Source organism: Fusarium redolens (assembly GCF_020744475.1).
Source record: "Fusarium redolens strain MPI-CAGE-AT-0023 chromosome Unknown BKA55scaffold_4, whole genome shotgun sequence".
NCBI lineage: Eukaryota > Fungi > Ascomycota > Sordariomycetes > Hypocreales > Nectriaceae > Fusarium > Fusarium redolens.
Genome location: NW_025763667.1, coordinates 1050393 through 1065132, shown reverse-complemented (window position 1 = coordinate 1065132; position 14740 = coordinate 1050393). Strand labels below are relative to the sequence as shown.

At 49.0% G+C, this 14740-nt stretch overlaps 3 protein-coding genes across 3 annotated transcripts; 2 read left to right on the top strand and 1 right to left on the bottom strand.

Annotated features, from left to right (window-relative positions):
* Positions 1-72: 72 nt before the first annotated feature.
* On the bottom strand, positions 73-1688 carry BKA55DRAFT_591257 (helix-loop-helix DNA-binding domain-containing protein; the record flags this gene model as incomplete). The annotated part of the gene is made up of 3 exons (XM_046195212.1): positions 73-264; positions 321-1176; positions 1225-1688. 3 exons carry the CDS (start codon positions 1686-1688, stop codon positions 73-75), a joined length of 1512 nt encoding a protein of 503 aa, XP_046052910.1.
* Positions 1689-6799: 5111 nt separating this feature from the next.
* Positions 6800-8605, top strand: BKA55DRAFT_504888 (uncharacterized protein; the record flags this gene model as incomplete). The annotated part of the gene is made up of 6 exons (XM_046187140.1): positions 6800-6902; positions 6954-7457; positions 7505-7722; positions 7767-7995; positions 8101-8415; positions 8460-8605. The coding sequence occupies 6 exons, from the start codon at positions 6800-6802 to the stop codon at positions 8603-8605; spliced, it is 1515 nt and encodes a 504-aa protein (XP_046052909.1).
* Positions 8606-9705: 1100 nt separating this feature from the next.
* On the top strand, positions 9706-14736 carry BKA55DRAFT_536037 (uncharacterized protein; the record flags this gene model as incomplete). Its single annotated transcript, XM_046189773.1, has 6 exons — positions 9706-10326; positions 10616-10765; positions 10829-10929; positions 10986-11556; positions 11618-14143; positions 14197-14736. The coding sequence occupies 6 exons, from the start codon at positions 9706-9708 to the stop codon at positions 14734-14736; spliced, it is 4509 nt and encodes a 1502-aa protein (XP_046052908.1).
* Positions 14737-14740: the final 4 nt, after the last annotated feature.

The window sequence follows — 14740 nt, the reverse complement described above, 5'->3', positions numbered from 1 at the left end:
TGCTGCGCGATTCATCTCTGGGGTATATTTATACACAATCCCAAGAGTGCTTGGGACAAAATCATGTCTATTCTAGCAGAAACCTCTTGGATCGAAGAGTGTCCGGCTGTGATTCGGCATCAAGAACGGCTGTCGAGCCGAGGCACTGAGAAGCTGCTCAAATGCCTGTAGACGTCTGGCTAGCTCTTGGTGTTCCTTCATGATGGACCTATTGCGCCTTTCTAAATACTGAATATATTCGGTCGCCTTTGTTAAAACAGTGCCCTGTATCACGTCAGTCATCATGTCCATATTCAGTGTTGATGGGAATCACCACTGACCTTGCTCACTTTGGGCGCTCGCTGTGAGTTTTCACCCTCCTCAATTCCATCTTCTGGTATCGAATGGAGGGCAGGTACAGCATCGCGAAGCTCGGCGATCTTGTCCTTGAGATTTGTTCGATACTTTCGCTCAATATCATTATGTGCTGTTCGATCTCCTGGTTTGAGTTTATCTTTGCCCTTTAAATCGGATGTACCAGTATTGGTGCGTGAAAGTCCTGGTCTAGCAGAACTCAAACCTGTCTCGCTCGATGCCTCTGTCTTGACGTCTTGGTTCCTAGATGGAGCCTTCGAGCTGTTGGCTGGCGTAGGCGTTTGCTTTTGGCTGCGGTCTCCTGTCGGCGTTCCCAACAGCGAGTCGATGCTGCTATTAAACTCGGGCGGGAGTCCTGTACCAAGACCAGCTCCAAATCCTAAACCAAATCCACTCGCGGGCATGTAACTGGCTGGTGTCCGGCCAGTATTCATCGCGATAGCAAGAAGTCTCCTTTGCTCATCGTTGCTCAAAACCTGATTATTGCCCATACCCGACATGGTCTGCCCGAACCCTGCGTTCATGGCTGCTGCGGCATTTCCTAAACCAAAGTCCGGTTCCATGCGTAGACCCGGTTCTGGCTTTTCCCAACTGAGTGGTGTCGAGTAAAGACCTTCTCGAGGAGGTACCTCTGGAGGCGGCATAGTCTCGATTTTTGATAAATGCTCCTCCAGACTCATCGAGTCAAGTCCTTCTTCATCATCAGATAGAGCATTGTCTAAAGCATTGTCGTCAAAGTAATCGGCACCCTGAAATGGAGGAGCAGTTGCATATATACCAGTGCCAAGTCCTGGTGTCGTTGAGCTTGATCCGTAACCCGGTCTTTGTCGTTGATCAGTTTCTGATTATGGATACATGGCTTAAACATACCGGTAATGAGTGTTAGTGTTATTGGTCATGGGGTCGTAACGCTTCGAAAAGTCAATTTCATAACTTCCTGTCCTCTCATTTTCCTCGTCGTCAAAACGGATCCAGTAGTCTAAAGATTCCAGTGCAGAATCGGTATCGACCTTTGTACGCTTCCTTTCATGGGCATCTCGCTTCCGTTGTTGATGACCCCGTGGGGGGCCTCTAGTAGGTAGTATGGTCTTGTTTGAGCTGGTGTATGGTGACGGCATCGGAGCCTGGGTGAATGATATATCAGAGGGTGCAGTTGACTGGTAATCGTAGGATGGTCCCCCTTGATTGCCAGATGCTCCAATGTCACCATCTAAGCCTGCCGGTCTCCATGTCGAAGGTTCATGTTGCTGTTGAGATGTGTCGTTGTTCTGATCCACGTGATTCAGCGTCTGGTTGTTGGGCACCGCGAAAAAGTTAAGAAGATTAGGGTCCATTGCTAACACGGCATCCCGGCCTGCGAGGCCGTGTTCGTCGTCTCGTGTGAGCAACCCGTAACAGGGTTTGAGCCAGCTCAATTGGCGATGGCTACTTCGATGAAGGAACGGTGATAATTAGGTTCGACAGCGGTTACAAGAACAGCTAGGTCACTCGATAAAGTGTAACAATCACAAAGCTGTCGCAATGGAATTGAGGGGTCGATCTGTCAAAGCATATGACAGTGGGTCCAGCCGTGATGGAGGGTAAGAATTGATGATGCTGATGATGATGACAACCTCGCGAAAGGGATGAGATGGCACGGAAATAAGTTGAAGTGTTATCGATTGAGATTCAACTAAGTGAAGATAAGATGAGTTCGGTAAAGATGGCTAGGTGGGGTGTCGTTGAGATTGAGGCCAGATCCAGGTGCTTAAAGGAATAAGAAAGCGGGTGATCGTGTTGAAGAACTGCGGAAAGATGAATTGCAGTATGTGACAGCACTGTAAGATGGGTCGACAGCGAAAGCGACAGCCAGGGCGTATGGGCCAAGGAGGAGGTTGATTCGTTGTCGGTTTGCTGTAGATTTGATGAGGTCGAGCTTTGACTGGAGCGTGGCGGAAGCTTGCGGTTTAAGGTATGTGCTTGTAGGCAGGTATGGCTTTTAGCCACAGTGCAGCAACGTATGGTTGTAAAGGCAGTGAGTGAGTAAGTGAGTTTACCGCTCAGTTATTGCAAAATGAGATCGGGCGCAAACAAGCAACATCAAATGGATCGGTCGCCAGATGTTGGTTGAGGGAGTGAAGGGTTTTACGGAGAAGCAGAGTATCAGTCGATAGGATGAGCGGACACATGCGGCTCCCAATTCGTTGGTTGGGATTGGAAAGCCCAGGCCCAAGTTAGACGGGGAACAGGACTGGGAGTCAATCCTGAGACTTGCTTTCTTGCTTGGGGAGGAGAAATAAGGTAAGACTGGTCTTGGACTGGACTGGCTGGATAGGTCGGATAATCAAGAGGGAAAAAAAGGCCGGATTGGGATCTTGTGAGTTGTCGTATTCGCCGCAGTCAAAAGATTGGGTTCTTTAGGGGTCCGATTGAGTCGACTTGTGATCGAGTCACTGTTTTTGGACGACAACGTTGGGGGATGGGGTTTTCTCACAAAGCCCATGTTATGACTGGTGATATTATCCAACCATCTCGTTCTCAACTATTTTTTCTCTTACTCTCTCTCTCTCTCTCTTCTGCAAGCGAGTCGGCGGGACGGGGGTGCGTAAGAGCAAGAGCAGATTTCTCTCCCACTGCCGGTCGACGTCGTGATGTTTGTTGCCCGTAATGGCGTGACTTTTGCCTCGAAAAGGTCCAACTTGTGCGGTTCCAACTCCAGGGGCCCTTGAAGACCCCCCGGAGTCCTGGACCGCTGGCGTAGCAAAAATTGGACGACATCGTATGATGAGCAAGGCTGAGGAGGGGAATTGTACGATAGCCAAGCCTCTCATCCATTGGCTGACTCGTGCTGAGCCGATGTCACTGCTGCCATTGGCTGCCGGATATTATTGCCGTTTGAAAGTCGGGGAATGTAAAAAGCTTCAAGGTTTGTTTCTATTCGTTAGCGGAATGTTTTAGGTCCAAAACTGACGTATCTTTGTCTGCTTCAGCCTGCAATCTGATTCATGAATCAGGTGGCAGATGATACCGCCTCTATTGAGGAACTCATGATTCCCGCTTCTCAGCTGTCACTCTCTTTCACTAACAGTCAATAACCCACTAAAAAGCGGCTTATGGAGAGCTGGGGGTCTTGGCAACGGTTTCTCCCTCGAGTCCTTCAGCCTCGTGCTAGTGACAAGCGATGGCTTCTAGGCTCAGCTGGCCGGCTCTAGCTCCCCATCCAGACCACTCAAGAAGCTCAGGAGGCTCACTGGTGGGTGGGGGCATCTTATGATCCTTGTCTGTTTCATTCATGGAAACGTTCATGTCTGTGTTGCTTTCCTCGCAAGTTTCCTTGTCTAGATATCCATGAAAATGATGAGCATCGCAAAGGATAAACCTACATGAAGTTGTATACATGAGCAAGCCAAGAGATCTGTGTTGTTGTCAGTGCCGTCATTTCAAACCTAATGGTACGGCTGCTTTCAAACTGGCGGCTTTTAACATCCGTACCGGACCGGATTTTAGGTTTAGGGTATCCAATTAGTGGCCAATGCTCCTAGCTCAACCTTCACTACGACCCTAGAGATGGTGTTTTACCTTTTGAAGTCTTTGACAGATGTCTGTTTTTGTCAAAACACTGACCCACCATAGAGTCTTGTCTCAGATTCGAAATAGCCAGCTTGTAGGCGTTCTGCAGCTCCCGAGATCACCATTCCCTTATACTTCCCAGCGGATGTGATGGGCTGCTTCATCCACAAGATGTATAGCTTGATTGAAAATGAATCACAATGTTTTGACCGAAGGGGTGTATTGTAATTGGAAAGAGAGTATTTGTTTATTGACTCAGGCTATTGTCGAACCATAATTCTACGTGGGCGAGCATGGCAAGTACAAAGTTGCAGGTTTTGAGGATCAAGATACAATCACCCAATGGCAGCATGATAAGAAACACCACGAATCAAATCGTTGGTGTAATGCTGCCGTGTTGGCTCACACAGGACTGTAATTCTCACGTTCTGGTCCCTTAAAGCATCGTGAACAAACCCAATGGCTTATCTACCCTCGTCTTCTATACTGTCCATGATCATGCCCCAGTTGAAGCATTTCATCTGTCATTATAGATCACTCCCCCATTAAGTCATATATCGTTATTTTGGTGTCCATGGTTTTGGGAGAGTTTCCTTCCGTAAACAGTCCGGACATATTTCTTTGTCGTAAACGATGTCATGAATATGCGAAGGCCCTTTGCACCCATTAAATACTCTCTGGCACCAGCGAATATTCAGAAAACCGATATGGCCACAAGCAAATTGCCGATCCACCTGCATACACATGTTGACTGGTCTAGGCCCACTGCGTGCGACTGTATAATATAATGCTCTGACTAGGGTGCAGGTGTATTCAGGTGTTTTGCACAATGACCTGCGACTTGGTAAGTCCTATTGTTCTATTTGCGAAATGCGCCTGAAGCTCTTCAATGCGAGAAAGGCTGATACCTTGCTTCTGTATTCAACGTATTCGTATAATCTTCCTGATCCAAATCCATACGTCCGATAGCTCTGAACTACTCGGTCGCAAGAGTTTCGGCACGGCACTCGGGCTGTCTAATAACAGCACACACGCGCGGCCGGCTGGGTGAAAAGAGGACGATATCGAGTCGACGTGAAGTTGAAGCCTTCTCGTTCTGAAGTTCTGTAGAGAGCGGGACGTTAAAAGCGGCCAACGGTCGCCGGAGGTAAGAAAGTGCGAACAAATCGGCGATCGTCAAGCAGGAGCACCAATAACAAAGAAGACAAGTAACCGCAGCGCCCTGCCCGTAGGCGCATGCAGCCTGCGTGTGGTGTCCAGATCTGATGCAGCTTTCAAGGATACGCGCAAGGTTTTGCAGGTGGGTTTGCGGTTCGGATTGGCCTTTGTGAGAAGGGCTTGGAATCGAATTGGAGCATTTCACAGAACTGATCGCGATCGCGATGTGCCTTGGTTGACACGCAGCATGACGTTAATTCCAACCTCCAGGCGCACGGGTTGGGTTAATTTAGGTGCCCTTTTCTCATTGATTGGGCTAAAGAGGTGACCTAGCGTGCCCGCGTACCAAAAATTTATTGTGCTTCAGTTACTGCCCCATTGTGTGTTTGTTACCCTCTAGAAAACTCCAAAGAAGCTCCCTCCAAAGGGCGGCTCTGAATGTCGTCACTTCAAGTTCTGAGCTCCCTTGCTCGGTGGGGGCCGCCGCGGAAAAAAACCATACGATCGACCTTGGCCTTACCGTTGAGTTATTGATTCAACGGAATTAACTCTCGGATCTTTTGTGGGAATCTTCAACCAATCGGCCAAAGACTGGAGGCTATTTACCCCTTCTGGGTTGACTCAACCATCATGGGATCAACATAGTGTATCGAACTTTCAGCTTCTCCGGGGACAAAATAAGGTGATTCTCCTGGCCGATCGCCTGTGTTTTGGTGCAGTGTAATACTGTGACCAAGGTAACCGTCTTTTTCTTTTTGGATATGCTACGTATGTCTAAGGCCCTTTGTTTGGATACCTTACTTTTCGTGATTCAGTTTTAAAGTGAAAAAGAATGTATATCGCCCTTGGCTGAACAACACAATAAGAGCTGGGACCTAGTCCGATGGCTCATAATGAGAAGCCTTGTGTGTTAAATATCGCAGTTGAAATATCCATTCTGTGTTACTGTTTCGATGTTGAGCTTTTAGCTGAGCATACAGCTGCTCAAGTTGAACATAGCAGGGAACAAAGTGTGGTGTATGGAGCCTTTGGCAAGCAATGGATGCAGGACCCAGCGCCAACGATCAAGATGCACTCAATATAAAATTGTGACCTGTTGAGGTTCGGGATTGGTATATGACGAACGTGAAACCTTGGTTAGGTCATATTGAACGATCAACCAAGAGATACAGTACATGTAGATGATCTGAAATAGCATCTATAACCACTTTCTAATAGATAGAGCATAATCAAGATAATGTGAGAATACATAAATGTCGTTTTTGTTGTTTTCGTCTTGATACCTAAGCTTAAGTATACTGTTAGAAATGACATTTAAAGTCAGGTTGCATGGCTCAACACCATTGTTCATATCTCGAAACCAAGCAGATGTGGAGCTAACGGTTTCGCCCTGACTTATTGTTTGCTTTTAACGGAAAGTGCGAGGGGACGAGGCTAAGGTATTTTCTTACCTGTTTTGACCCTCCGCAAAAATGCGCTGCTATGGGAAAGTGCAAGTGCTCTTTTCGAGAATGAGGTGAAGGCTCGTTTGAAGTAGGAGCACACCCGAAGCCCAACTTCCAACCTCACATCGAATTTCCTACCACTCTCTACCGCCAACGCTTCTTTTTTATTTCTGCACTTCCCCCCTTCACCATCGTCGTTTCGCTTTCGCTCCACAACACCTTGAGCCTATCACCAACCAACTCACCTCTTTCTATTACTCCTATGTCTCTTATGCTTCAGATTGCCTATCAACATGTCGTACAAGGCGATCTCGGTTTTCTTTTTGGGACTGGCATTTCTTACGGTCTTCGCGACAGAGGCGCACTGCTTCTCATGGAGACCACGACCAGCGGATGGTATGTTCGAGTGACCGCGCTGGCGCTTTGATGCTAACATCACCATACTAGATCATCAGGTTACACTCCAGCACCCACAGCGCAGTAGTGATAACAGCGCCCTGCTCAACAAACAATCGGAGAAGAGGCTATCCAATGTCTACACTACCGCACTTCAAGAACTTCAAGACCTAGAGTCTGAACCTCTTTGCCATCGCATCGCTGCACGTCTGCTAGTCAACAACTGTCACCTCCTGGATGGTCAAGACGATGCCAAGGTCCATATTGATAGCGGAAGAGCAGCTCGAGACTTTGTGGATTCGTATGCAGCAAGCCTTGCTATTTGCGACTTGGAGCGCGGTAGTTTCAGAATTCCTGTATCCTGCTCCAAGTTTCGAGAGTCAACCTTAGCTACCCTTTCTACTCCAGCTATCCCACAACTCCATGTTTCGACCGTTGAGATTGATGAGTGTCTCGAGGGCCTTGCTCAGTCAGACTCGGCTTGGAATACATGGGTGAGCTATCGTCACAAATCGTTGAGGTTCTGCGATGCCGCAAGGGCAGATCACCAGAAAGGTTAGTGAGCATCCAAAGCAAGAAGTCATACTGATCGTTCATGAAAGATGAGAACATCCTCCTTTATCAGAGAATCACGAAAATTCTCGAGAAACTCACCAGTGACGTTGAGGCAGACATGGAGGAACGGTTCCATTCACTCAATCGAGCCTATACTGCCGCAAGTCAGTCTGTTGAAGACATTGGGCCTCATGTTCGACATCTCCGGACTGAAATGGAAAGAGCTAGTCAAATTCTACGAGACGACTTGGGTCGCGCTGCTCAGGTACTTAGACATTGTTACTTTCTTGGACACACTATTAAACATAGCAGGATTCGCGCGATATCGTGGAAAATGGCCTCAAAGAAACGAAAGTGCTCCACGATCTTTTAGAGCTTCTTGCTCACTCAATTCAAGAGAAGACTGCAGACATTGTTTCATCACAAGAGGTGGCACTCCAAGCAAGCGCGAAGCAGCTAAGTAACGAGGCCGATATTCTTATGGCAGTACTGTCCGCAGCAGTCTCGTCGTCCGTTTCCCTTCAAAATCAGGTGGTGAGTCTGCCAACGAATCATTGGGAAGTCAACGTTAACCAGTCAAGGAAATGACGGAATCTCGAAGTGCAGATATCCTGGAGAAGCAGGTCAAAATCGAACAAGTAAGTGCCAGTTACCATCCTTGAGTATTATGTTAACCAGCTGAAGGGCATGGGAAAACTCGAAGAACTCGCCGAAGACTTGCTGGTCAAGTACGACGACCATGAATCCCGCCTTGACAAAGCCTTTCGAAAGACCGGCCAGGTCCTGGACATACTTGACGCAACTTCTGCATCCGCCACTGGACTGCAAAGCTCTGTTTTCGGCAGCTTTGGGCTTTCGGGAGTTTGGCCGTACATTATTTGCCCATTTTTGTCACTTGCAATGGGATCTTATGGTCTCCAACCTTCCCTTGTGAGAAACATATGGCTCGTCGGGTTTGGTAAGTTTCTGAACCTGTCAAAAGACTTTCACTAATTGTATCAGGCGAGCTGATGGGAATGATTGTGTCAAAAGCAGATTCTTACAAAGATGCTTTTGGTTTTGCATCGATGGTCGAAACCTCTGATTCAACCATCAACGACACGTTCAACACCTCCATCTCGGGAAAGAACATTCTCAAAAGCATTTGATGCTTCGTTTTCGACAGTATTCAAACGAATTTGAAAAATCGGGTAACGTATACGGGTTGTCTTGGGTTTCATTTGATAGCAAGAGGGACATAGGACTTATGGACGGGAGGGTGCTTTCAGACTTTGCTCGCATTTATCATGTTTTTTAACTCTCGGGATTCGGGATTTGGGATACGAGCTAGATCACGCATGGGAACATACAGAGGCGTATCAAAAGGATCCTGTGGTATTTCGTGGCGTCGGGAGCATATCAGTTTACGTTAAGCATGGGAGGCTTGCCAATCAATTTCATACACCATCACCACCGCCTCGTTGCCATTCCATATCCGGCATCGGAGAATTGATTGCCCTATGAACCAAACTGTATTTACAACAGATGCTCGTGTCCCCACATGGGAGTTTCAGCCTCGTCGCCGTGGAGCAAAAAAATAAATAAATAAATAAAACTGGTGAACAATGGTAGCATTGACTTTCTAAATAGCCTGCAACCACTTAGAATTAAAGTCAGAAGTGCACAGAGAAGAACAATAAGAAATAATGATTGGTGGGGTCCGTGGCCATGCTACACAAAAGTTTCATCATCGGAGAACAAGGCTGAGCCGTCGCTCATTTAACAGAGATAAGATAGGGCCGAGCGCACGAATTACAGCTCGCTAAACACCCCACAATGCCTATCACCACGTGATTCTGTCAGTAGAGAATCGGCGTCACCCTAGCCGCGAGCTCGCAACTTTGTATGCAGCTGGGTTTTACATCCACGACGAACCACCCCTCGCCAACACACATTTCAGCCTTTGGGTTCTCATCATTTTCAATATACGTCTTGCGCGAACTCGTCTCCATGTAGAGTTCTATTGGCGCCGGCATTTCTTCACCTGGTGTAAGTCTTTTTCTCGGCGATGATGTCGCGAATTGCTTCTGCCATTCACCCGTTCTCCTGATCTCTTGGAGGCGCCTTCCGCCAACGCGCATGACAACCATTAGGTTTCCAGCCCATGAGCATACCTGATCGTGAAGCGTCCAGGATCATGATTCTGACATATCATGACACCACTGTTCCAAATGAAACAACCTACTAACGAGCACCTGGTTAGAACAGAATGAACAGCCAGAACCTTGGCCCTGCAGTATACGATCGAGATCGCGAGATGGAAGAACGACACCGAGCTTTACAGCAACGCGAGGAGATGGCCCGTCGGGACCAAGAGAGAGAACGTGAACAGCGCGATAGAGAGCGCGACCGAGATCGAGAGTCCAACGAACGGTACCAATCTACACCTCACCATAGCAGCGCTGGCTCCATTCCCATTCACCAGCCGGTCGCGTCGCGGATCTCTGGCGCAATTCATAGTCCTGGTGGACTTCTTGCGAATCACAATGGAAATCCTCAAATTCCCCTCGGTAACCCACCAGGTCCTCCTCCCCTGGCCGCCTTCGGAGGGCCACTCCAGAGCGAGCACAACCGACCGGTCCAACACGGTGGATCAAATAATAGCAATACACAACCACAAATGTTCGCGCCGATGCCGCACGGAGGACCGCCGACATCGACACAAGCTGCTGCCAACAGTGTCGCGGCTGTGTTTGGCGGTCCTTTGCAGCAACAGCCTCCGGAAGGCCAGCGTGGGGGCCAGCAGGGCGCGCCGTTTAACCCAGCTGCTGCATCGGCAGCTCATCAGCTTCCTGGGGGAATTACCCAGGGGCAGCAACCTATTCTGAATGTAAGTTCCATGCAATGTATTTACTTTTGCGACGGGATGTTGTCATTGGAGGGGTACGAGCAACCTTGCGCACGTCGCAGCCACCCGCTAAGTTTGCGTTTGCAAGCTGGTGATGCGACAGCGCGGGCCGCTGTTAAACCACCCACAAACCTTTTGCCTTACCTTTCTATCCAACCCAACTCCATCTACCCCTCTTCTGATTTCTCCAAATTACCTGACGGCTCTCGTGTGAAACATTTACAAATCCTCACATTTTGTTTGCCTAGTGCCCGTTTTCTTGTTTCTGCAGATATTCTCCAACATGGAGCCTCATGCGCTCCTGGCAAGCCTTCCGGCAAACCCAGGCGACCTTGTTGGTATCTTCAACCATGAAGGAGAAGGCATGGCGCTTTTGCATGGACAAGAATCCGGTGTACCTTTAGCCTACTTTACTCTTATTGTACAACACATGTTTCCTACTGGGATCGCTTGACACATGATTACTGACTGCTTGTCTCTCCAGGATGCCCTCACCTACCTCGACCAGGTCAAAGTCCAGTTTCACGACCAACCAGACGTCTACAACCGTTTCTTGGACATTATGAAAGACTTCAAAAGTCAGGCGTACGTCACTGATTGAGTCGCCACGTTTGCGGCGATCACAGCTAACGAAAGGACAGTATTGATACGCCAGGGGTGATCAACCGAGTATCGGAGCTCTTCGCTGGGCATCCAAATCTTATACAAGGTTTCAACACTTTCTTACCTCCCGGTTATCGTATTGAGTGCGGCGCTGGCAACGACCCGAATACAATCCGAGTCACCACACCTATGGGTACCACAGTTCAGTCTATCACAGGACGCGGGAACCAGGGCGACGGTCACGGTCCTGCCACAGCTAATCAGCCCTTGTTTCCCGAACGAGGTAGCCAGTGGCAGCAACAGAGACCCCAGCACAGCATCGAGAGCCCGGAGGCACAGTTTAGCACGCCTGTTCAGAATGGCGCAAGTCTCTTTGTTCAAGCTGCAGCCCACAATGCTGCTTTCAACGAGAGCAACAATTCGGGTCAGCGACGTGCTCTGCCTCAGGGAAGCACAGGTCCAGGGGATGGGCCAAATGCCCGCCAGGCCTTGACGCCCACCCCTTCCGGACAAGCTGCAGTAAACGGCAATGCAGCAAGTCAGGCAAACATGGAACGACGGGGTCCAGTTGAATTCAACCATGCTATCAGCTATGTGAATAAGATCAAGGTAAAACCCATCGCTCATGTTCCAGCTTCTTAAAGCGTCAGATGTACTAATCATGGCAAAGAACCGTTTCCAGGACAAGCCTGAGATTTACAAACAATTCCTTGAAATCCTTCAAACCTACCAGCGCGAACAAAAGCCTATCCAGGACGTATATGCGCAGGTTACCACACTGTTCAACTCTGCTCCTGACCTACTCGAAGATTTCAAGCAGTTTCTGCCAGAATCAGCTGGACAGGCAAAGCAGACTCCCAACCGAATGGACGACGGGCCCCCATCTGGTCCCAATCAGACACCACAGCCTGCTATGAGAGATGGACAAAAGATGCCTCCTCTCGGTAGCTTTGCGCCGCCCGCTAGCGCCACCAAAGACAACAAGAAGCGGCCACGAGCTGACAAGCAGGCCACTCAGCCTGCAACTGTTCTTGCAGACGCGACCCTAATTACGCGGACCCTCCCTCCTATTGCGAATGGTCATAAGAGGCCTAAACTCAACCATGCCAGACCAGGAGGTGACAATTCAGCAGTTGAACCAACTTTGACGCCGGTTATGCCGGAGCCCTACCCTTCTAAACCCTCCTCGACATCTAGCCAGGAGGAGATTGCCTTCTTTGAACGCGTCAAGAAGTTCCTTAGCAACAGATCTTCCATGAATGAATTCTTGAAACTTTGCAACCTCTTCAGTCAGAACATCATCGATCGAAACACATTATTTCACAAGGGCGCGCTGTTCATCGGCGCAAACCCCGACTTGATGAACTTCTGGAAGACTTTTGTTGGCGTCGATACTCAAGATGTAATCATCGACAACCGTCCTGCGCCCCCGACAGAGAAGGTGTCTCTCAGCAACTGCCGTGGGTATGGACCTAGTTATCGATTACTTCCCAAGCGAGAGCGCCTCAAACCCTGCAGTGGCAGAGATGAGCTCTGCAACTCTGTCCTCAATGATGAGTGGGCTTCACACCCTACGTGGGCGTCGGAGGATAGCGGATTCGTTGCTCATAGAAAGAACCAGTTTGAGGAAGGCCTGCACCGCATTGAGGAAGAGCGTCATGACTATGACTTCAATATTGAAGCTAACATCAAGTGCATCCAACTTCTGGAGCCTATTGCTCAAAATATGCTCGCCATGTCTGCTGCTGAAAGGGAAACATTCCAGATGCCTGTTGCACTCGCCGGACAAAGCACGTCTATTTTCAAGCGCATCTGCAAGAAGATTTATGGTGATCGAGGTATCGATGTTGTTAATGACATGTTCACCCATCCTTTCGACGTCGTGCCTGTTCTATTGGCTCGTATGAAGCAGAAGGATGAGGAGTGGCGATTCTCCCAGCGAGAATGGGAGAAGGTGTGGCACGCCCAGACCGAGAACATGCATCTCAAGAGTCTGGACCACATGGGCATTCTTGTCAAGCAAAACGACAAGAGGCATTTGACTGCAAAGCACTTGGTCGATGTCATCAAGACAAAGCATGAGGAACAGCGTCGCGAGCGATCGTTGAAGTGTGATGTTCCTCGACATCAGTTCAGCTGGGACTTTAGCGACAAGGAGACAATTATTGATCTTCTCCGCCTCATGATGTTGTACAGCCTGCACAATGGCCAGCACAGCAGCCAGGAAAAGGAACGCATTCTCGAATTCTTCGAGTCATTCATCCCTGCCTTCTTCGATATTTCCGAGGAAAACATTCTGGATAAGCTTCCCAAGATGCAGCCAGATTCTGGCGAGGACGAAGTGGAGGATCACACGCCTGCAGAGCTAACCAACGGCCGCAGCCGACGTAACGGTCGAAAAGGAGATCTGCTTAGAGGAGTTCTTGATCCTGGTCGTAACGGCAGCAAACCCCGCGGACATAAGGAAGACAGCGCCTCTGGAAGCAAAGAGACAACGCCTGATGTTACCTCAGCGAACGAAGAGGAGATGCCCGATGCTTCCGATGACGTTGCCAATACTGACGTCTCCAACGAGCGCTGGATACCCAATATCCCCAAACCCGTTGTTGTTGGTCAGAGCGACGAGATCCTGAACACTGAAGGCGAGCTGAAGGCCGACGGATTCTTCACTCGACCATGGTACAACTTCTTCTGCAACCAGACCCTGTTCGTCTTCTTCAGCATCTTCCAAACTCTATATCGACGTCTCCAAGATCTCAAAGAAGCCAAGGAGGTTGTGGCCAAGGAGGTCGAGCGCCTCAACAAACAGAAGCCTGCTCGGGATATTGGTTTTACTGAGAATCACATGAAGTTCTTTGACACCAATGATGACCCAGACAGTTACTGGCCGAAGACTCTTGAGCTCATTGAAGAATATATTACTGGTGACGTTGACGAGAGTCGATACCAGGATGTGATGCGGCACTATTACCTCAAGACTGGATGGAAGGTGTACACAATCCAGGACCTGCTCAAGACCCTATGCCGTCTGGCCCTTACCTGCAGTAGCACAGACGTGAAGGAGAAGACTCCTGATCTCATTGCCCAGTACCAGGCCAACCGTGAGCGAGAGGAAACAAGTTACCAGACAGAGATCAGTGCCCGAAAGTTCGCTGAAAAGTGTGTTAAGGATGGTGATATTTTCGTGATATGCTGGGTAAGTTCAAGACCATAATGTTTATAATTGTCAGACCTCTAACAAGATCACAGTTCCCTTCCAAGTCTGAGGCGACCGTGCGATGGCTCCAACGCGAGGAAACAACATTCTACATGGATGAAATGCAACTCCGTGAGCGCTGGCAGTACTATATCTCATCTTTCATTCGCGTTGAGCCAACCGAGGGAGTACCTAGATCGAAGCTCCAGAAGGTCGTGCTCTCTCGCAACCTTCCCTCACCCGACGCTGATTCAGATGAGGATTCCATTCCTAAGGCTGTCTCATATAAGGAGAACCTGACCATTAGTATTTGTCTTAAGAGTTCAAAGATGGTCTGGGCTCCGGGGACTTCTGAATACGCCGTATATGACCAAGCTCCCAAGTCGGCAGAACAGCGTGAGCGTCGCGACAAGTTTATTCGCGCCCTCAGCGCCCACCGAGAGAACAAGCTTCTCGAGAAGTGGGTGCACAATCCAGCGTGGACGAAAGACCTTAGTCCAGAGGAGGTTCAAGAACAAAATAAGAACTTCCGCAAGTGGATGGACGACGGTGTCGTTCCGCCCAGCGCTGCTGAAGACGTGGAGATGGATTAGCCCT